This window comes from Oryctolagus cuniculus, chromosome 11 (assembly GCF_964237555.1).
Source record: "Oryctolagus cuniculus chromosome 11, mOryCun1.1, whole genome shotgun sequence".
NCBI lineage: Eukaryota > Metazoa > Chordata > Mammalia > Lagomorpha > Leporidae > Oryctolagus > Oryctolagus cuniculus.
This window is the reverse complement of record NC_091442.1, coordinates 47,865,131-47,888,005: the sequence shown is the minus strand read 5'-3', so window position 1 is coordinate 47,888,005 and position 22,875 is coordinate 47,865,131. Positions and strand designations below refer to the sequence as shown.

The window sequence follows — 22,875 nt, the reverse complement described above, 5'->3', positions numbered from 1 at the left end:
GAAGTGGGAATGTTCAAACTCATTTTACAGACTAGAGAGACACTAAGGTCAATAAACTTGATGGACCAACATTTCAGTTAGTTAAAAGCAGAGCCAAGATTCCAACCTACAACGGACCCCCCTTCAGTGCTCATTCGTGTCCTTTACTCTCTGGCCTAAAGAAAGTAAGCAGTTTTCAAGGGGAATTAAATATCAAGATTATTTATATTTTCCAATGGGGTTCTAAAAGGAAAATTGTTGCAATCCATGACCAAAATTTCATGTGTATGTGTGTGTGCATGTACGTACGTGTGCATGTGTATATGTGTACATGTGTGTGTATGTATATGAGTGTAAGCATGTGATCTTAGTGGGGAAGACTTCCGGCTTCCATGAGTAAGGATCCTGTCCACTACAGGTTCTTGTAGATGCTCTTAATAAGAGGCGGGAGCTCCCTTCTGTCACAACTTTCTCAAGCAGTGTTTGTTTTGTTTTGTTTTTTGTTTTTTTGGTTTTTTGTTTTTTTTTTTTTTTTGACAGGCAGAGTGGACAGTGAGAGAGAGAGACAGAAAAAGGTCTTCCTTTGCCGTTGGTTCACCCTTCAATGGCCGCCGTGGCCGGCGCACCACGCTGATCCGATGGCAGGAGCCAGGTACTTATCCTGGTCTCCCATGGGGTGCAGGGCCCAAGTACTTGAGCCATCCTCCACTGCACTCCCTGGCCACAGCAGAGAGCTGGCCTGGAAGAAGGGCATCCGGGACAGAATCCAGCGCCCCGACCGGGACTAGAACCCGGTGTGCCGGCGCCAAAAGGCGAGGATTAGCCTAGTGAGCCACGGCACCGGCTTTCAAGCAGTGTGTTTTTAACCAAGAATGGGTGGTCTATTTGCCAGGTACTTTTTGAGATTATCGCATGCGGTATTTTCCTGTCCTTAAATGATATGATGGTTGCATTGACTGATTTGCAGAAAGCAAGCTGTTTTTGTCTCTGGTTCCACTGCCATGTGCATGCCCAGCAGGGACACGCGGCCACGGCCCCTCAGAAGGCTCGAGGTCCTGAAGTGGAGGAGCATGAGGAGGGAGAGCAGGAGGAAAATTCTGGGCCAGACTGGTCAGGGTGAGCATTTGTGGAGTTGTGAAGCCATTGTTTTGTGTATGCGTTTCCTTGGTGCTACGTAGTTGCCTGTGCTAAGCACTTTTTGGAAATATCTAGTCTTTCTAGATGTTCTGGATGCCTGGTATAAGGTCATAGTTGAAGCAGTCAAAGAACACATTTTGTAAGTAATCTTTTTGTAACAATGCATAGAAAAGTTTGTTTTTCTTTGCTGGGGGGTGTGGTGGCTAGACTCCCCCTGAGTGGCCTGCATTGTGTTTGGGTGCTGGTGTGGGGGAGGAGCGGGTGGAGGAGAGGGAAGGAGTGGGAAGAGCTCCGAGCCGTCCAGCTTCTAGTGCGGCGCCACAGACCACAGTCCCCTGTGCGTGTGCATTTTGCGTCACTCTGCTCTCTATATGCTGTATAGAAAGGACCGATGCGTCCTGACTTGGAGCTGCAGACTTGGAAACCACAGAACCTTCTTCCACAGCTGTAGCTGCCTGGGGAATTTACTGAGAGAAACAGGAAATGGCTCCCATTACGGTCACCCCTGCTGTCCCGGAGTGCCCAGGAGGCGGCAGCAAGAGATCACAGGGAGGACAGGAGGCCCTGCAGGGATGCAGATGCCCGCAGTTGCCGACACAGCCCACTCATGATGGCCACCATGGACAGAGGGCCCCCGAGGGACTCAGACACTCTCTGCTAGACATGACATCACCCCCTCTGGCCCATGTGGACAGAAATCCCCTGGGGACAAAGGCATCCTTAGCAGTCACACTAAGCCCAGCACCCGTTCCTCCAGGAACCCTACTGGGGGGTTCACAAGCCTATGCCACCCTGGATCCCAACATGTGACCCCAAGTTCTGGAAGAGTAACTGACCCCTGGCTCTGCCGGTGCATCTGCAGACATGAACCATCCTGACTGCTGACACCTCCACCCCGGGGCTCCCTGATATGCACTCTGTCATCTACACCAAGGGACTGATGTCGGGGTGCCCGTGAGGGAGGGCTCTCTAGCTCGACAGGCATACATAGCTACCCTGTGCACCCCATTTAGGTGCGCCCTCCTCAATTCCTGCACAGTTAGCACCTAGGTCTCTCAGATGCCAGGTACCATGTTGTGGGAGGGGGGATGATCCATGGTTTTTCCCAGAGTGCCTTGTGTGGGTACTGACACTGTGGGGTGGTCCTGGCCACCCCCACAAACACTTGCACCTGCCCAGTTCCCACCGACTCAGCTGCCTCCCTCAAGCCCACAGACTGCCTGCCCAATCCAGCCCAAGGCCTGTGGAAAAGTTGAGAAAACCTTGAAGAAATTCACCACGGGTTTCAACATCTTCAGAAAAACGAACTCCCCTGACCATTGACTTCCCTGCAGCTTCTGGCTCTGAGCTGTGATTCTGCACATGGTGGGCCTGGTGCTTGCCATGGTCTAGGTGCAGCAGGGGAGGAGAACCACCCCTGAGTTCCCAGTCCCATGATGGGCAGGGACTCGGTATTGTGTTAGTGACCATGGCCATTTGCTCTCAGGTGAGGAGGGGCCCAGTGCCCAGCCAGGTGCCTGACACAGAGCTGGAGCCCTTGCAGGGAGTTGTCCCCCCACCAGGAACACTGCACAGTCTCCCATTTGCAGCCACAGTGCATCTCGGCCTGGATGCTAGGTGCTCTGTCAGTGAAGGTGGTTCCTGGCCTGGCCTGGTTTCTCTCCTGTGCTGTGGACACCACTGCCTGCACCATCCAGGCCAAACACTCCTGGGTTCCTCCTGTCACAGCCCCATCCGTGGGCAGTGGGATAAGGGCTGGCACAGCTGTGATCACAGTGACCGATGGTGATGCGGTTCCCCAGGCACGGAGGTTGTGCCCCTGCTGGGAGAAAGGCTGCCCTGTCCATGTGGAACTCATGTGAGTCCTCACCCAGGAGCCAGGAGCTGAGGAGCTGGGAGCTCGTAGAGTGAGCAGGGAACTACATGCATCTCATTTCACCTGGCTCCATGGTGCCCTATGGGGAGGGCTGTGAGCCCACGTCACAGATGAGAACACTGAGGCTCCAATGAGGACACCAGCCACTCTGCCTACCCTCATAACCTGTGTTCCTAACCATGAGGGGGCACTGACCAGCCCATGGCCATGCCCATGGTTCCCCTGGATTCCTCACTCTTCTGGGCAGTCAGTGAGCCCTGGACACACAGGGGCTTCCTCCTCCCTGCTCCAGGACATAGGCGGGTACCCTGCAGGTCACCATGGGGCTCCCATGTACAGCAGGGAGAAGGTGGCTGCACAGCACGGGTGGGGACTCAATGCACTGGTATCCACGCAGGAACATGAAAAGAGCTATATTGTACTACATACAGAGGGGGACTGAAATAAACTGTCTCAGAGAGCAGAAAAGGGAGCTACAAAACAATATGTTGCCCAGGGGCAGGATGGCTCTGACTGGAGGTGGCCCTGGGAGGACCCAGGAGCTGAGCTGTGCAGAGCCGGGTTTGCTGCCACCACAGTTGTTTCACTCGTGGCTGGGGCCAGAGTGGGGCCCCGATGAGCGGATGGGGAAACAGCTTAGAAGGGTGCGCACCCAGCTGGGTGAACGACGGCGGGGACGGTCCTGGCTGGGGATCACACACTGCCCACGCCGGCGGCCCCAGGGCCAGCACAGCTTCGTGAACCAGGGCTGGGGACGATCTGGCTCTTGTTTGGCTTCTGGACATGCAGGAGGCTCCAGGCTGTCCACAGCTGGCACAATTGCCAGGGACAAACAGGCTTCATCTGGTTCTGGCTGGAGAGCAATTGTTGGCACCAAATCTGACCCCAGAAATGCAGCAGCTGCTGCAGGAGGCACCTCCTCGTCCCCACCTGGTGCTGGAGCTGCAGGAGGAGAACATGTCATGAACACCACTGCCCCTTCCTGCTGTCCTTGCCAAGAGGGAGATGTCCCTGCCCTCCAGAGCAGCCCCAGCCCTGTGCCCACAGCAGAGCCCTGGGCGGAATGTGCTGCAGCACTGGGACTCTGAGCCTGGTCTTCACTCCAGCCAACACCAGCCTTGGAGTCTCCTAGTGCTGCCCAGCTCCAACGCCATCCTAGGCTCCCAGACACTCACCCACGCCCTCCTCACCCTCGGGCTCAGCCTCAGCCTCCTTGGGCTCTGGATCCTCCAGCTGGATGAGGAGCAGCTGGGCTTGGCGTGCCAGGTCCGAGAAGGGCATATGGAGCTGGACGTAGGTCACCAGCAGTTTCAGGCTGGCCCGGTCCTGGAAGTCCTCCGGGAAAGAGTCCAGCCAGGTTCCCAGGATGGAGCAGAGGGCGCTGAGGACAGGCAGGCAGGCAGGAGTATCAGAGGCCTGGAGTCTCCTGCCCCACAACTCTCTCACACACCTCAGTGTATGCAGCCTGGGCAGAGAATGCTCAGCACCATGTGCAGGTGGGCAGTGGGAGGCCCGTGTGTGAGCTGTCTGTGCCCAACCTCAAGTCCTGAAATGGGGAGGGGTTGGCCAGGCCTGCTGGATGGGTTGTGTCGGGATAAATCTCACTGCTTCTCAGATGCCCTGCACCAGACAATTCTGTTCCCTGCTGTAGGTAAGGGCCCTGACCTCAGCCCTCAAGCAGGAGTTACAGCAGGGTCATGTTGGGGTCATGGTCAGCAACCTAGTAGCACCCCCATGTCCCTGCTAGGGAGAATGGAACCTCCCTCCTCAGCCAAGCCCACTCACTGCTTAGCACGGTCGTCCTCTTCACAGTCGGACCGGAAGTATGCATACCTAGAGAAGGACAGAAGGTGTCACCTGTGGTGTCCTGTGTCCCACCTGCCAGGAGGTCTGGGGGAGGGGCTGATTCCCTGACTAGACAGGAAGCAAAGCAGCAGAGATATGGTGGTCTGTACTGTGCACTGTATACTACTGAAGGCCTGGACAGGAACCTGCACATCGTGGATACTTCATTGTATATGCAGTGTGAGTGATTGAACTCAGCCAGCCGCTTGCAGGTGTCAGAGTGGCACTGGCGTACTCTACTGCCCACGGGTTCTCAGTTTGAGCCACAAACAACACAGAGACCTCCACATAGAAACCGGAAGTTTCTTTGTAAATAGAAAAATTGATTTACCCAAGAACATGAGTGGTGAGGACTGAAGCCCAGAGACTCAATCTGGGTGAGGAAAATCCTAAATGAGACCCCTGTCCTGGGCACCCACTCCTCAGGGCCAGGCACAGGGAAACCCTTTCTGGGGCTCATCCCCTTGGTTCTAAAATCACCCAGGGGCTGCTCCCCTGAGCACCCACATTCTGCGTGGTTAATCTGAGGCTGTGCAGGGCCTGGGGCATCCCTGAGACCCAGTCTGGAGGTGCTGAGTCATGGCAGGTCCAGCAGGTGCAGGCCCTCACCTGTGGAACAGCGTGTGCAGCACCTGTTGGGTGGTGATGAACCCTCGATAGGTGTGCAAGAAGGTGGGGACGATGAAGGGGTCCCCTCTCTGCAGGGCAGGCACCAGCTCATCCACCAGCTTATTGACCATGGCTGTGTCCAGGGTCTCCACGTTGCTGGCAGCCAACAAGGAGAGCTCAGAAGTGACATCTGGTTCCTGGAGGGGTCCTGACCCCGGTCCAGCGGCTGGGTACTCAGGGGCCTCAAAAATCAATGCAGCAGGAAGAGGGACTGCCCAGGGCAATGATGTTTCTGCAAAGGAGAAAATAGCAACAGCACGGACTTGCAGCTCATTGTACCCAAAGAAATTTTCCAAGCCTTCCAGGGAAGTCCCAGGATGCAGGAGCCCATACAGGCAGAGAAAATATCAGCACCATAACCCTTCCAGCTCCCTGTGAGAACACGGGGGTGCCCCTGCCCTGCAGAGCTTCCCCAGCCCAGCTCCGACACCAGGACCATGCCCAGACTGTGCTGCAGCCTGGAAGGCTCTAAGCCTTTTCTTCACTCCCAGCCAACACCAGCCTTGGAGCTTCCTCTCAGTGTGGCCCAGCCTGAGAGACTCCCAAGCTCCTAGGCACTGACCCCAGCCCTCCTCACCCTCTGGCTCAGCCAGAAGCTCCGTGGGCTCCGTGTCTTCCAGCTGCATCAGGAGCAGCTGGGCTCGGCAGGCCAGGTCCGAGAAGGGCATATGGAGCTGGACATAGGCCACCAGCTGATGGAGGCAGGCCAGGTCGGAGAAGTCCTCCGGGTACTTTTCTAGCCAGGATCCCAGGAGGAAGCAGAGGGCACTGGGTACAAAGGAAGCAGAGAGAATCAGAGGCCTGGAGTCTCCTGACCTCAGCCCTCTAGCAGGGATCACAGAAATGTGGCAGCTGGGGTCATGGTCAGCAACCAGTAGCACCCCAGTGTCCCCGTGGGGAGAATGCAACTTCCCTCCTGACCCAAAGCCCACTCACTCCTTAGCACAGTTGTCCTCTTCACAGTCGGACCGAAAGTATGCATACCTACAGGAAGACAGGACGTACCACCTGTAGTGTCCTGCCTTCCACCTGACAGGAGACCTGGGGGAGGGCCTGACTCCCTGACTAGAAGGGAAGCAAACAGGGGATTACAGTAGTCTGTGCTAAACACTGTGTTTTGCTGAAGGCCTGGACTGGTTCCTGCACACAGCAGATGCTTCATTGTATATGCGGTTTGAATGCAGGGACTCAGCCTTCTCTTCCCAGGGGACTTAGTGGAAATGGAAACTTTATGAGCAAAACCAGGACAGAGAAATCAGAAGTTTAAATGTGAATAAGAAAACCACATTGCCAGAGAGCATGAGTGGTGAGGACTGAAGCCCAGAGCCTCATTGTGGGAGAAGAAAAATCCTAAATGAGACCCCTGTCCTGGGCAGCTGACTCCTCAGGGCCAGGAACACAGAGATCCTTTCTGGGGCTCCTCCCATTAGTTCTAAAATCACCCAGGGGCTGCGCCGCTTCGCACCCAGATTCTGCGTGGTTAATCTGAGGCTGTGCAGGGCCTGGGGCATCCCTGAGACCCAGCCTGGAGGTGCTGAGTCATGGCAGGTCCAGCAGGTGCAGGCCCTCACCTGTGGAACAGCGTGTGCAGCACCTGTTGGGTGGTGATGAACCCTCGATAGATGTGCAAGAAGGTGGGGACGATGAAGGGGTCCCCTCTCTGCAGGGCAGGCACCAGCTCATCCACCAGATTTTCGACCATGGCTGTGTCCAGGGTCTCCACGTTGCTGGCAGCTGACACAGAGAGCACAGGAGTAAAATCTGGTTCCTGGAGGGGTCCTGACCCCAGTTCACATGCTGGATACTCAGGGGACTCCAGTGCCTCTGGAGCTAGAAGAAAGGCTGCCCAGGGCAGTGATGTTTCTGCAAGGGGAAAAAATGTCAACGCATCAGCCCTTCCTGCTCCCTGTACCCAACAAAAGTGCCCATGACTTGCAGGGGAGCCCTAGATTGCAGGAGCTAATGCAGGAGAGACTGTCAGCACCACAGCCTTCCCAGCTCCCTGTGGCAAACCTGGATTCCCCTGACCTGCAGAGCTGTTCCAGCCCTGCACCCACAACAGGACCCTGTCCAAACTGTGTTGCAGCCCTGAGGTCTCTGAGGCTGGTCATCGCTCCCAGCCAGTGCCAACCTGGAGCCTCCTCTCATTGTGGCCCAGCCCTGAGACCCTCCCAAGTGCCCATGCACCAGCCCCAGCCCTCCTCACCCTCGGGCTCAGCCACCAGCTCCTTGGGCTCCGCGTCCTCCAACTCTGTAAGGAGCAGCTGGGCCCGGTGTGCCAGGTCCGAGAAGGGCATATGGAGCCTAACGTAGGCCACCAACTGATGCAGACAGGTCAGGTCCTGGAACCCATGGAAGTCCTCTGGATAGTTTTCCAGCCAGATTTCCAGGATGGAGCAGAGGGCGCTGGGGACAGGAAGGCAGGTGGAAGAATCAGAGGCCTGGAGTCTCCTGCCCCACACTCTCCCTCGCACCTCAGCAACGGCCTCTGGGCAGAGGATGCTCAGCCCCGTGTGCAGGAGGGCAGTGCAGAGGCCCACGTGTGAGCCGTCTGTGCCCAACTTGAAGGCCCAAAAAGGGAAGGGGTTTGCCAGCCCTGCTGGGATGGCTTGGGTGGTGAAGAATTCCCACTGCTTCTCAGATGCCCTGCAAACCAGACAATTTTGCCTCCCTGCTATAGGCAAGGCCCCTGACCTCAGCCTACTAGCAGGGATCACAGAAATGTAACAGTTGGGTCCATGGTCAGCAATCCAATGACACCCCAGTGTTCCTGCTGTGGAGAATGGAACCTCCCTCCTGACCCAAAGCCCACTCACTGCTTGGCACGGTCATCCTCTTCACAGCCAGGCTGAAAGTAGCCATACCTAGAGGAGGACAGGAGGTGTCACCTGTGGTGTCCTGTGTCCCACCTGCCAGGAGGCCTGGGTGGGGGAGGACTGACTCCCTGACTAGGAGGGAAGCAAAGCAGCGCAGATACGGTGATCTGTGCTGTGGACTGTATTCTGCTGAAGGCCTAGACAGGAAACTGCACACCGTGGGTACTTCATTGCATATGTAGTGTGAGTGAGGGAACTCAGCCAGCTTCTCTCAGGGGTCAGAGTAGCACTGGCACAGTCTACCTCCCATGGGTTCTCAGTTTGAGCCACAAACAGCACAGAGACACCACGTGGAAACCGGAAATTTCTATGGGAATAGGTAAACCGCTTTACCAGAGAGCACGGGTGGTGAGGACTGAGGCCCAGTGCCTCATTGTGGGTGAAGCAAATCTTAAATGAGACCTCTGTCCTGGGCAGCCAGTTCCTCAGGGCCAGGCACAGGGAAACCCTTTCTGGGGCTCCTCACATTGGTTCTAAAATCACCCAGGGGTGGTCACCTGAGCACTCAGATTCTACATGAATAATCGGAAGCTGAGAAAGGCCAGGGGTACCACCGAGACCCTGTCTCGAGGTGCTGAGTCATGGGAGTTCCTGAAGGTGCAGACCCTCACCTGTGAAACAGCAGGTGCAGCACCTGTTGGGTGGTGGCAAAACTTCGGTAGACACGCAAGAAGTTGGGGACGATGAAGGGGTCCCCTCTCTCCTGCGCAGGCACCAGCTCGTTCACCAGCCTCTGGACCATGGCGGGGTCCAGGGTCCCCATATTGTGGGCAGCCGACCAGGAGTTCACAGGAGTGACATCTGGTTCCTCAGCAGGGCCTGACTCCAGTTCATATTCTGGACACCTAGGGGCCTCCAGATCCACTGCAGGAAGACCAAAGGCTGCCCAAGGCAGTGATGGTTCAGCAAGGGTAGAAGATTTAACAGCACAGCCCTTCCTACTCCCTGTAGCCACTAAAATTGTCCATGCTTCCAGGGAAGCCGCAGGTTGCAGGAGCTAACAGAACAAGAAAAAATGTCAGCACCACAGCCCTTACAGCGGCCCCTGGTGGCACACAGGTGCTCCTCCTCTCCAGAACTGCCCACACTGTACTGCCGCCCTGATATCCCTGAGCCCGTCGTTGCTCCCAGCCAGCGCCAGCCTTGCAGCCTCCTCTCAGTGTGGCCCAGCCCTGAGACTCTCCCAGGCTCCCACGCACTGACCCCAGCCCGCCTACCCTCGGGTTCGGCCACCAGCTCCTTGGGCTCCGCGTCCTCCAACTCTGTGAGGAGCAGCTGGGCCTGGCGTGCCAGGTCCGAGAAGGGCATATGGAGCCTGACATAGGCCACCAGCTGTTTCAGCCTGGCCAGGTCCTGGAACTCATAGAAGTCGTCTGGATAGTTTTCCAGCCAGGTTCCCAGGATGGAGCAGAGGGCGCTGGGGACAGGAAGGAGGGAGGGAGAATGAGAGGCCTGGCATCTCCTGCCCCACAACTCTCCCTCACACCTCAGGGTACGGCCCCTGGGCAGAGGATGCTCAGCCCCGTGTGCAGGTGGGCAGAGCAGAGGCCCACGTGTGAGCCGTCTGTGCCCAACCTCAAGGCACAGAATGGGAAGGGGTTGGCCGGCCCTGCTGGGATGGGTTGCATGGGGATGAATTCTCACTGCTCTCAGATGCCCTGCACCAGACAATTCTGTCTCCCTCCTCCAGGCAAGGCCCCTGACCTCAAGCCCTCTAGTAGGAACCTCAGATGTGGCAGTTGGGGTCATGGTCAGCACCCAGTTGCACCCCCGTGTCCCTGCTGGGCAGAATGGAGCCTCCCTCCTGACCCAGAGCCCACTCACTCCTTAGTGCGGTCGTCCTCTTCACAGTGAGGCTGGAAGTAGGCATACCTAGAGGAGGACAGGAGGTGTCACCTGTGGTGTCCTGGGTGCCACCTGCCAGGAGACCTAGGGGGGAGGGGCTGACTCCCTGACTACAGGGAAGAAAAGCAGGGTAGGCACAGTGGTGTGTGCTGTGCACTATATTTGTTGAGGGCTTGGACTGCACCTACACATAATGGACACTTCATTGTTAATGCTATGTGAGTGACTGAACTTAGCTCCTCCCAAGGGTCTGAGTAGCACTGGCACACACTGGAGTCTCGGTTTTGGTGACTACCAGGACACAGCACCCACATGGAAACCGGAAATTTCTTTGTGAATAGGAATAACGGCTTTACCACAGAACATGCGTGGTGAGGACTGAAGCCCAGAGCCTCATTGTGGGTGGAGGAAAATCCTAAAAGACCCTTTCCTGGGCACCCACTCCTCAGGGCCAGGCACAGGGAAACCCTTTCTGGGGCTCCTCACATTGGTTCTAAAATCACCCAGGGCTGCTCCCCGGAGCACCCACAATCTGCATGGATAATCTGAGGCTTTGCAGGGTTGGGGGTATCACCAGACTCAGTCTAGAGGTGCTGAGTCATGGGAGTTCCTGAAGGTGCAGACCCTCACCTGTGAAACAGCAGGTGCAGCACCTGTTGGGTGGTGGCAAAACTTCGGTAGACACGCAAGAAGTTGGGGACGATGAAGGGGTCCCCTCTCTCCTGTGCAGGCACCAGCTCGTTCACCAGCCTCTGGACCATGGCGGTGTCCAGGGTCCCCACATTGCTGGCAGCTGACAGGGAGTTCACAGGGGTGACACCTGATTCCTGGAGGGGTTCTGATTCAAGTTCCAATTCTGGGTAGTCAGGGGCCTCCAGAACCTCTTCAGTTAGACCAAAGGCTGCCCAGGGAGAGATGTTTCAGCAAGAGGAGAAAATATCAAAGCAATAGCCCTTCCTACTCCCTGTACCCAACAAATTGCTCGTGCCATCCGGGGAAGCCGTAGGTTGCAGGAGCTAACAGAACAAGAAAAAATGTCAGCACCACAGCCCTTACAGCAGCCCCTGGTGGCACACAGGTGCTCTTCCTCTCCAGAACTGCCCACACTGTACTGCCGCCCTGATATCCCTGAGCCCGTCGTTGCTCCCAGCCAGCGCCAGCCTTGCAGCCTCCTCTCTGTGTGGCCCAGCCCTGAGAATCTCCCAGGCTCCCACGCACTGACCCCAGCCCTCCTACCCTCGGGCTCAGCCACCAGCTCCTTGGGCTCCGCGTCCTCCAACTCTGTGAGGAGCAGCTGGGCCCGGCGTGCCAGGTCCGAGAAGGGCATATGGAGCCTGACGTAGGCCACCAGCTGTTTCAGCCTGGCCAGGTCCTGGAACTCATAGAAGTCGTCTGGATAGTTTTCCAGCCAGGTTCCCAGGATGGAGCAGAGGGCGCTGGGGACAGGAAGGAGGGAGGGAGAATGAGAGGCCTGGCATCTCCTGCCCCACAACTCTCCCTCACACCTCAGGGTACGGCCCCTGGGCAGAGGATGCTCAGCCCCGTGTGCAGGTGGGCAGTGCAGAGGCCCACGTGTGAGCCGTCTGTGCCCAACCTCAAGGCACAGAATGGGAAGGGGTTGGCCGGCCCTGCTGGGATGGGTTGCATGGGGATGAATTCTCACTGCTCTCAGATGCCCTGCGCCAGACAATTCTGTCTCCCTCTCCAGGCAAGGCCCCTGACCTCAAGCCCTCTAGTAGGAACCTCAGATGTGGCAGTTGGGGTCATGGTCAGCACCCAGTTGCATCCCAGTGTCCCTGCTGGGCAGAATGGAGCCTCCCTCCTGACCCAGAGCCCACTCACTCCTTAGTGCGGTCATCCTCTTCACAGTGAGGCTGGAAGTAGGCATACCTAGAGGAGGACAGGAGGTGTCACCTGTGGTGTCCTGGGTCCCACCTGCCAGGAGGCCTGAAGGGGAGGGGCTGACTCCCTGACTAGCAGGGAACAAAGCAGGGCATACACGGTGGTCTCTGCTGTGCACTGAATGTTGCTGGGGCCTGGACTGAAGCCTGCACACAGTGGATGCTTCATTACGTTTGCTGTGTGTGATCTCAGCCTGCTCCTTAAAAGGTGTGTGGGGGCCTGGGTGCCCTCTGCCAACCCCTATTGCTTGGTTCTGGCCACTGCTAGGACAGAGACCTCCACATCGATCTGGAAGCTCTTTGGGAACAGGAAAGCCACTCTGCTGAAAGCCATAGTACAGGATTCCTTAGACCCACAGCCTCATCTCGGGGCCAGGGGAGGACAATCCTGAGTCAGTCCCCATGTCCTGGGCAGGCCACCACTCAGGACCAAGCACTAGGAGGTATTTTATTATCCTGGTGGTTGCTCCCCTGAGCAGCAAGATGCTGCAAGAGCAAACTGAAGCCCTGAGTGGGGGGTCAGGATGTCTCCAGGACCCCGCCTAAGTGATGATCCCCATGTGCCTGCAGGTGCAGGCCCTCACCTGTGAAACAGCAGGTTCAGCACCTGCTGGGTGGTGGTGAACCTTCGATAATTGCACAAGAAGGTGGGGACGATGAAGGGGTCCCCTCTCTGCTGGGCAGGCACCAGCTCCATCACCAGCTTCTCGACCATGGCTGTGTCCAGGGTCCCCATGCTGCTGGCAGCCAACAGGGACAGCACAGGGGCCTGTGCTGCTGGCTCCTCTGATTCCAGCATAGATCCTGGCCCCATCTCCGCTGCCGCGGCCTCTGCAGGGTCCGGCTCCAGGGAAGCTGAATCAGCTGCTTTTGGTGAGGGCTCCCCCTCCAGCCTGCCTGCCACCATGGCCCCCACTCCGCTGGTGTCATCCTGGGATGTGGCCAAGTCACTGTCATTCTGGGGTGAACAAGGAGGGTGGTTGTAATCCTGGCCCTGATGTTCTGCCCCCACCCTCCTGCAGTTGTCATGGGACCACCAGGTCCCCATCCCACCCCCCGTCCCTTCCCATGGGCCACTACCTCCCCAAACTACCCCCTCACACCACCCAAGATGGATGCAGGGCCACCCAGGAGGATCAGAGGGGAGGTCTGCCCAGGGGTCCTGGCCTGGCTGGCTGAGATCACCTTGGCTTCCCTCTGAGAGAATTGCCAGAGCTGCTGTGGGCGAGGGCTGACCCAATGTCTGTAGCTCTGGAGAATATCCGCAGCCTGGGGCTGGCCCTGGCCTGGGCCTTGAGACGGCGAGAGACAACTCGAGAACATATCTGCTCGATGGCCTCTGACCAACTGAACTGGCTGGGTCACCAGCACCACATTGTGGGTGCCTGGTAACCGGGGTTCCAGGTTCTGTTGTGGCCATCGTCAAGGAAGTGAGGTCACTTCCTGAGGTCCTCTCAGCGGACCTCCCCTAGGGTTCTATCGCTGCTGACTGCCCCCCGGGACAGATGCCGTGTGCACACCTGCATCCAGTTACACCAGCACCACCCCCCCAGCTCCCTGAGGGAGGCCTGGGCCAGCCACACTCTCCAACTAGGAGGTCATAGACCAGGGTCAGACCCACCATCTCCTTCCTCTAGGCCTGTGTCCCTGGACAAGTCCTTGTTCCTCTCAGGGACTCCCCTGTCCCCCCTCTGCTCCCAGGGGTTTATTCTATCATTTGCTTCCAAGGGATGCCCTCAGGGGTATGGAATACTAAGCACTTGTGTGAGCTATGAAATCTGAGGCCTGGTATCAAAGCCAGGAGCTTCTTTTGGGTTTCCCATGTAGGTGCAGGGGCCCAAGGACTTGGGCCATATTATACTTCTTTCCCAGGCCATAGCAAGGAGCTGGACTGGAAGTGGAGCAGCAGGGACTCAAACTGGCACCCATATGCGATGCTGGCCCTGCAGGCAGAAGCTTTACCTGCTATGCCACAGCACCAGCCCCTTGAAGGTCAGTTTCAAAGTCACTGATTTAAGTTTTGTACAAACAATCTGAGGTCATTCTCTCTGATGATATTAACAAACTGAATGCCTGGTATGGCAACATTGGACAGAAAAATGCATGTTATTTTTATGACAATAGAAGTTATAACAATTTAGGAAAGGATATTTATATGTCCATTTTCCATAGCAGGAAAACACACAACCATGTCTTTGCATAGGGATATCAATTATGTAAGAAACACACAATATTATCTTGCTACATGTGTTTGTATGTGTGTGTGCATTGTATACAATTACACACCAAGGGGAAGAGACAAAGGACTTATGTTTATTCACTAAAATTATTTTTTAATCTTGTAAACTTGGAGACAACTTCCACAGGCTGTGTTTGGCTGAAGATTTTTCTGGAATCATTGTACCTCGGTGTCCGCACAGCAGAGACCTCAGTCACACGTGGTCCTTTTCCTATGATGGCCAGGGACGTGGACACAACCCGCTCCCCGATTCGTCTCAGGATGAGACAGCAGTGACCGTAACTGAATCCCTGTGTCTGAAACGCACCTCCTCCCGGTGTGCAATAGTTACTTTGGGAAACAATGCCTTGTATGTGAGGGGGAACAGTGTAAGGCTTGGGAAGAACAGCAGAGGAAGATGCAGGCTTGCAGATTTGAGACGTGTAGATTATTTACTGATACCTACAATTTATTTAGGCAGGTAAGTCCAAGTAAGAGAACACGTCCGAGGAGTAAGTCCAGGCGGATGCTACCTAGGGGAGCCGCCTGTCAGAGGACATTTAACGTAATTGTGCCAGAGAAATATGGCGACTATTCCTGCTGACATGTACTCCTGCTTTGCATAATGAACTTTGTGAACAAAGAAATAAACGGCACCATGAGAGGCTTGTTTGAGTCTCAAGGGGAGGTGGGCACAGAGTCAGCCCCCTCCTCAGCTGAGTACAGACGCTCTGCCATTTACAGTGGGTGGCACCCCGGGAAGTTGCAAATCCTGCAAGCTGGGATGCATTCAGCACAGCAACTTACTAAACATCCTAGCTGAGCTGAGCCTGCCTCGAATATGCGCAGCACACCCACATCAGCCGACAGAGGGCGCAGTCACCCAGCCCAAAGCCTGGTTTACACCTGAGCACCTCCTGTAGCAGACTGAGCACCTGCGTGCAAAGGGCACCAGGAGCCCGGCACCCACAAACCACCGGCTGACCGCGAGCTGCCCCGTGTCAGGAGAGAGCATGGACCACGGAGTGCTGGCCCAGGGGAAAGACTAAATTCAAAACCCAGGTCCAAATTTCTACAGAAAGCCCTTGGCTTCCCCACTATCCTGAAGTCGGGAAATCCTTAGGTGGAACCCTTGTACATCAGGGGCCTAGTGTGTACAGAAATATGCGAGGACCCTTTCAACTTAGGATTTTGATATATTTATTCATTGATGATTCTTGCAGGCTTCTGTCCACACAGCCATGCCCAGGACACTGCCTCAGTGCTCCCAAACTTCTGGAATCTGCAGGATAAGCACGCTTCGGTTCATCACAGGCAGCCCCTTCTGTCACCATCCAGGGCAAACTGCAGCAATGCTGACCCCTCCCTGATCACCTAACCCCACCCAAGCCCAGCCAGTTCCCCTGCACCCTCTCTATGCAAGGCCCCAAGATTCTCTAGAGCCTGTGCACCCCAGAGAATTGCAGCAGGTAACAAACCCCAGGCTGATGGTAGGTGTGGTCCTTTGGCCTCTGCCTGGGGCCCTGGACTGTGATGAGTGTGCTGCTGCCCTGGGGGCTCTGGGCAGATCTCTCAGGAGCGAGGGGCTGGGACATGGTGGTGGGAGGCAGGAGGGGAATCAGGCAGCCTGAGCCAGTGTGGACGCGCCATGGTTGGTTGGTAGAGTGTGCCATGGGCAGGGGAGGTCACGCCCAGAACCCTTCCGTCTGCATCCAGCCCCCAAGTGCACCCCTCTCAGTGAGAGCTCAGAAGCCATTTGCCAGGTGAATGAGCCCCGGGTGAACAAGCTGATGCTGTGCCTGGGGTAGTGTTTGCTGAGGATGCCAGAGCCAGGTGTGGCACCAGCCCAGCCCCTCCTTCCTCCACAGGGTCCCCTTTGCTTGGCCGGCAGCCAGGGGCTCCTGCGATTTTCACAAATCCAAATCCCCTCTTGTAGCAGCCAGCACGGCAGCACAGCTGCTGATTTCCCCAGGGCTGTCGCCGGACAGCGAAGCCAAATGACACCTGCAGGAACTTTCTCCTTTTCTTCTTCCTGAGAGGCGAGTGCGGCCAGAAGCAGCGTCTTGTGTGCAGCGCTGTGAGCCGACCCGAGAAGCATTAAGGCAGCGCCCCCGCCTCTTAGTGAGGGGACTCACACTGGCACAGGAACCCACGGGGCTCGAGTTGAGCCCTACACCTTCCTAACGCCATCTCTACAAATGGATTTGCTGCCCAGGCTGTGATGAAACCTGGGAGGATTTGGGGTAGGGAAACCCTTGTCGTCAGCAGGTGGAAATACAAACAAATGAAACACATCTTAAAAAAAAAAAAAAAAAAAAAAAAAAAAAAAAAAAAAAAAAAACTCCATGACTCAGAGTTTGGGGATCCATGGTATAGAAATGGCAGGATGAGGCTGGCGCCGCAGCTCACTAGGCTAATCCTCCGCCTAGCGGCGCCGGCACACCGGGTTCTAGTCCCGGTCGGGGCGCCGGATTCTGTCCCGGTTGCCCCTCTTCCAGGCCAGCTCTCTGCTGTGGCCAGGGAGTGCAGTGGAGGATGGCCCAGGTGCTTGGGCCCTGCACCCCATGGGAGACCAGGAAAAGCACCTGGCTCCTGGCTCCTGCCATCGGATCAGCGCGGTGCGCCGGCTGCAGCGGCGGCCATTGGAGGGTGAACCAACGGCAAAGGAAGACCTTTCTCTCTGTCTCTCTCTCTCACTGTCCACTCTGCCTGTCAAAAAATTTTAAAAATAAATAAATAAATAAAAGAAATGGCAGGATGGTGTTAGAGCCAGGTCTTGACTTTTTTTTTTTTTTTTTTTTTTTTTTTGGACAGGCAGAGTGAACAGTGAGAGAGAGAGACAGAGAGAAAGGTCTTCCTTTACCGTTGGTTCACCCTCCAATGGCCGCTGCGCACTGCACTGATCCAAAGCCAGGAGCCAGGTGCTTCTCCTGGTCTCCCATGCAGGTGCAGTGTCCATGGACTTGGGCCATCCTCCACTGTACTCCTAGGCCACAGCAGAGAGCTGGCCTGGAAGAGAGGCAACCAGGACAGAATCTGGCACCCCAACCGGGACTAGAACCCGAGGTGCCGGCACTGCAGGCAGAGGATTAGCCTAGTGAGCCGCAGCACCAGCCAGAGCCAGGTCTTACAAGGAATTATAGCAGGCTTTGTGCTCTGTGGCTAAAACTGGCAATGAAGTCCTCTCAATTTCGGGGCAGTGGTGGAGTAAATCATGGCTCATTCACACCACAACATTATGCAGCCATCAAAATTACACCAGAAACACAGCCGTTCCATCCCCATGCAGGAGTCTCCAAGAACAACAGTCGACAGAGGTGACATGGGTGCAAGTCAGCCCATCCGGGGCAGATGGAGGAGCACTGGGTCCTGTGCCAGCCATGGTGCATCCTGGGTGTGATTTTATCTGTGTGCCTGCCTGTGTGTGACGACCACACGAGCCTAGAGAGACTGACAAGAGCCGTGTGAGGCTGGGGACTGGTTACAAGCAAAGCAGGGGTGATGGGGGATGGAGGAGCAGACACAAAAGGAAAGTGAAAATGAGCTGAGGCAGCAGGTAAAAAACCCAGCGGTCGGGGCGGGCATTTGGCTCAGCAGTTAAGATGGTGCCCGGGATACCCTCATCCTGAAGTAGCACCTTGACAGTAGGGACTCCATTTTGGAGCACTTGAGACTCCATTCTGGGAAAGCACCTCCCACCACCACCACCGTGAGACTCTGGTCTGAAATTATGATCTCAAATAGTCGGACAATAGCAGTGCACTACATCACCCTTGGCAGAGCACAGAAACCCCCTAGCATGATCGCTCAAGCTTGGAAGTAGAAAGGTGGCACCTGGGTTAATAATAAAGATGTGACTTGTCTATGTCTTACATATAATTAAAACTAATAATTGGATTAATGTCAAGATTATAATTGATAACTGTTAAGATTATAACTGGTATTGTCAAGATTATAATGGATATTAATTTCACTTAGGTCTTAGGTTATCTTGACCCCAGTAACTATGTACTCTCTTTTGATCTTAGCAACCATGTATTCCCCCTCCCGATTTTGCGTTTTTTGCCTTTATAAACCCTGTAGCTTTGGGCCTCGGGGTCGGGAGTTCTTTGGGGCATGAGCCCACTCTCGGCTGCCAGCAATAAAGGACTTTAAAACTTTTTCAGTGTGTGGCGCTCCTCTGTCAGCACTCACTCAGGCACAACAATCCTGTGTCAGAGTGCCTGGGTTTAATCCCCAGCTCTGCTCTCGGCTCCCGCCTCCTAATGTGCACCCTGGGAGGCAGCAGCTGTGGGCTCAAGTAAGCCATGAGGACCCAGATTGAGTCCTTGGCTCCTGGCTTCAGCGTGGCCCAGCCCTGGGAGTCGCAGGCGCATGGAGGGTGGGTCGGCACATGGGGGCTCTGCCTGCCTGTCTCTAGCTCTTTCTGCCTCTCTGCCATTCAGACAAACAAACAGAAAAGCATTTATGGCATGCTCCGTTTCGGTAAAGTTACCTGGGTGTAGAAAGTGACCTCGTTAACAGGAATGACCGGGACTCACTGTTAAACAAGAGGAAGCAGCTGAGTGACAGTGTAGAAACAGGATTTATGTAGTTACAACCCACTGGGTCGTTGAACAGCCCAGAAATCTTGAGCAAGAACACGCTGAGAAATTTCATCCTCACCGATTCCACCACTTCTACAAAACTCGGAATCAGAGCAGGGAGGAGCTGGCCGTGGAATGGAGGGGAGGCCCCGGCATGAGCCCTCCCTCCCCCAGTGCTGTGATTGCCAGTGGGGGCCCCAGCGGCACCCAGTGGGGAAAGTACAGCCTTCTCTGCTAAGCTGCTGAGACACCAGGTGAACCCCAAGCAAAAGGACAAGTTCTCGCTTTCTATCCCATAAGAAAGTAACTCTCACAAGGGACCAGATACCCACATGTCAGAGCTAAGCTGTACGAGTCATGGGAGCGAACACAGGGGAAGAGCTTCCAGACAGGGACAGGTGCCGTGGTGCCGCCGTTAAGCTGCCATTTGGGACGCCCACATTCTGTATCAGGGCGCCTGGGTGTGAGTGCCTGCTACTCGGCCCTTCCGATCCAGCTTCCTGCCAATGCGCCTGGGAGATGGTGGACAATGGCCCAGGTGTCTGGGCCCCCGCTCCCCACTCAGAGGACTTGGACTCTGACACTTGTTACAGCATGGGGAACTTGGGGCCTTTGTGCTGGGCAAAATAAGCCACAGACAGAAGGGTGATCCCTGTGGGATTCCACTCCCACAAGGGACCCAGAGCAGCCAGGGTCACAGAGACAGGGAGCGGCGTGGGGGTGACCAGGGGCTGGAGCAGGGGCATGAGCAATTGCTCTGCAATGTGCTCTGAGTGTCAGTGGGGGACAATGGAAGGGTCCTGGAGAGGGATGATGGTGAGGGCTGAGCAGTGCTGTGCATGTTCTCAATGTCACAGACACACAGTGGCTGGAGGGGCATTTAGCCTAGTGGTTAGGACCCCAGGTAGGTACCTGTGACTCACAACAGAGCACTTGAGTCCAGATGCTGTCTCCAGTTCCTGACCCCAGTTTCCTGCCACTGCAGCCCCCTGGGAGGCACTGGCAATGGCTTAGATGGCTGGGTCCCTGCCACTCGTGTGGGAGACCAGGACTGAGGTCCTCGCTCTCAGCTTTGAGTGGACCTGGGCCTGACTCTCGTGAGCACTGGACGAGTGAGCCAGTGAACGGGAGGTCTCTGAATAAGTAAGCTTTGAAAAATGGTTCAAGTGATAAATTTTATGCCGGGTGTATTTTACGACTGATGCCTTGGAGATGTGTTGTCCAGGCTCGGGTATGCGTGGAGGCTGAGAGCAAAGTGGGCTGAGCTGGGTCCGGGATGGAATTCCTGAAGGGAGACAGCTTCCTTTGTTTTAATACAACGTTGGCTCTGTTTTATTTGCTATAGCAAATACAAAGCAATTTGACAGATTAAAGCATCAAATAAGGGACTGTTTTCTTTTCACGGCAGGACCAAGGAGGCAGATTGTGCATCCAGCCAAGGGTTGATTTTGTTCCTCTCTTGTGGATGCCCGATGTTGTGTCTGCATAAGTTTTCCTATCCCGGTGTCTCATCTTGGCCAGTAGCTGAGAGCACATGAGGGATTTGTTGGATTTGCCCAGCAGACCCACCTCCTTCAGGCTCCTTGAGAACAAAGGAGAATCCACCCCTGGTTCCTGTCACCCAGTCTCATCCGGGAGATAGGGCAGGGTCCCTGTGCCCACCTGATGTGCAAGACCAGGGGTCCAGACACCTGCTGCAGGTCCTCTCTTCCAGGACCAAGTCCTCCTGGGAGGTCAGGCCTGACCACCACCACCCGTTGAGTACAGGAGAGAGGAGTTCCGGGCTGGGGAACAGCTGGAGCACCGTACAGGGCCATGTCTATCCAGGGACTCCAATGGCCCAGCACAGAGCAGAGGAAGACTGGCAAGGCCAGGCTGTGGGCAGGGTAATGGGAAGGGCGCGGGTTGAGCTGGGGCATGGGATGGAGATGGGGAGGGACTCATCAGACTCAAAACAGCAGGGTGGAAGGCCTGGCTCTAGGAAGTGAGTTCCCAATGAGCATGCTGTGGTGAATGAGAGACCACACTTAGGAACTGGACAGCTGCAGGGATCACAGGAGGAGCACCTGCTTCAGAGAAGTAGGGGTAGTGACGACTTAGAATAAGAGACCACAAGTATAGAATATGACACTGAGTAATGGGGAGAGGGCATTATAGGTATGTGAAGGTGAGGAAGCAATGATGTGGAAATGCAGAGGCCATGTCTATGCCTGCAGACTAAGTTGTTGCTTCTCACTTTCAACCAGCATTTATAAGTTCTGAAGTTAAAGCCAAATACTCTAACCAGGAAGACAGTCCCACTTACGGCACTGTTCTCAGAGGCGTGGTTAGGTATAATGTTATTTACCCGTGGTACCATATTCAATGTTTTCATGTGGATTTTAGGGAGCTGTCTGTGTGATGTAGTGTGATGTAAGCCTAGGCTACAATTTCATGCCCAAATCTTTGCTGATGTTGGACTTCATGTCTGGTGCTGGGGATGTGCAGAGAGAGCAAGCAAGACTAAGCCTTCTCCCTCCCAGAGTCCAATGTTTAGAGGAGAAAAAAAAATTACAGGCAAGACTCAGCAACTGCTGTAGGTGCAAGTCATTGGGTTGCAATCCCTTCCTGTCCCGGGCTCTTGCACACCTGTGCACCCGCTCTTGCCTGGTGCCCACCCCTTACCAGGGGACCATGAACCCTCCCCTTTCCTCCATCACCACCCACACAGCATGAGGAGAGGTCCCAGTGCTCTGTCCCCATTTCACACACTCTTATCTGTCACAGTCAGTAACCCCACAGTCCATGTGTTTTAGGGGACACACAGTACATGAGCCTGTGACAATGGAGACTAACATGGGCTCAGAGGAGGGGCAGCTGCCTCCCGCTCACCCCAAGAAAGCCCCCATCACCTGGTGGCAAGTGGACGTGGAAGGGTCCTTTAGGTTCCCGTGTTTGTAAGGAGGTGGAATTTGTATGAATGGAGGCTGAGGACATATCCCAAAGGACACTTTCGTGACCGTCCCATGCAGAGCTGGTGGGCTGCTCCCTTCAGCCAGAACAGCCTTGTCTCTGTTTTCATAAAAATTGGAATATTTGGGTCATTCTTCAAATTTCAAATCATCCCTCTGCCCTCTTTCCCTTGTTCTCTATTTCAGCTCCCAATATGTGCTTGTTGATGGCCACAGGTCTCTGAGGCTCTGTCCAGTTTTATCCATGATTTTCTTTCTATTCTTGGTGTGTATAATCTCCATTGACCTATCTTTAGGTTCACTAATTACTTTTCTCTGCCACTTAAAATTTACTTTGAGGGAGCCCCAGTGCTGTGGTGTACAAGGTTAAGTCTCTGCCTGCAATGCCAGCATCCTATATGAGCACCAGTTTGAGTCCTGGCTGCTCCACTTCCAATCCAACTCCCTGCTAATGCACCTGGGAAAGCAGTAGAGGATGGCCCAGGTCTTTGTGCTCCTACACTCATGTGGAAGATCCAGAAGAAACTCCTGGCTCCTGGCTTCAGCCTGGCCCAGTCCCAGCTGTTGCAGCCATCTGGGCAGTGAATCAGTGGATAGGAGATTCTCTCTCTCTCTCTCTCTCTCTCTCTCTCTCTCTCTCCTCTGTAACACTGATTTTCAAATAAATAAATAAATCTAAAAAAACGAATTAGGTGCCTACAATGTTAACATAACAGCACCCCCATAGTGAGGGATCATGGAGCTCAAAGAGTTAGTTCAGAAAGGTAACAAAACACACAGCAAACAAATAACAGACCTCGGAGAAGAGGATATGGAGTTTTCATAGTTAGGGCATGACACTATTTCAAGTACCTGGTTTCAAATAAAGAATACGACCTGCAAATAACAAGAGCACATTACCCTCACATGAGGAAAATCACGCATCACAGTAACCATCCTGGAAGACCTCAGCTATTGGGCTTGCTGTAAAGAGGCTTCACACAACCTCTCTT

The 22,875-nt window shown here is 55.0% G+C and overlaps 1 protein-coding gene across 1 annotated transcript; it reads right to left on the bottom strand.

Annotated features, from left to right (window-relative positions):
* Window positions 1-751: 751 nt before the first annotated feature.
* Window positions 752-13,537, bottom strand: LOC108175376 (uncharacterized). Its single transcript, XM_051845291.2, has 17 exons — window positions 13,314-13,537; window positions 12,713-13,086; window positions 12,070-12,117; window positions 11,464-11,663; window positions 10,858-11,128; window positions 10,207-10,254; window positions 9,600-9,799; window positions 8,994-9,264; window positions 8,323-8,370; window positions 7,713-7,912; window positions 7,078-7,369; window positions 6,443-6,490; window positions 6,084-6,274; window positions 5,447-5,738; window positions 4,778-4,825; window positions 4,168-4,373; window positions 752-3,934 (listed from the first exon to the last, which is right to left on the bottom strand). The coding sequence occupies exons 1-17, from the start codon at window positions 13,449-13,451 to the stop codon at window positions 3,576-3,578; spliced, it is 3,234 nt and encodes a 1,077-aa protein (XP_051701251.2). The 5' UTR covers window positions 13,452-13,537; the 3' UTR covers window positions 752-3,575.
* Window positions 13,538-22,875: the final 9,338 nt, after the last annotated feature.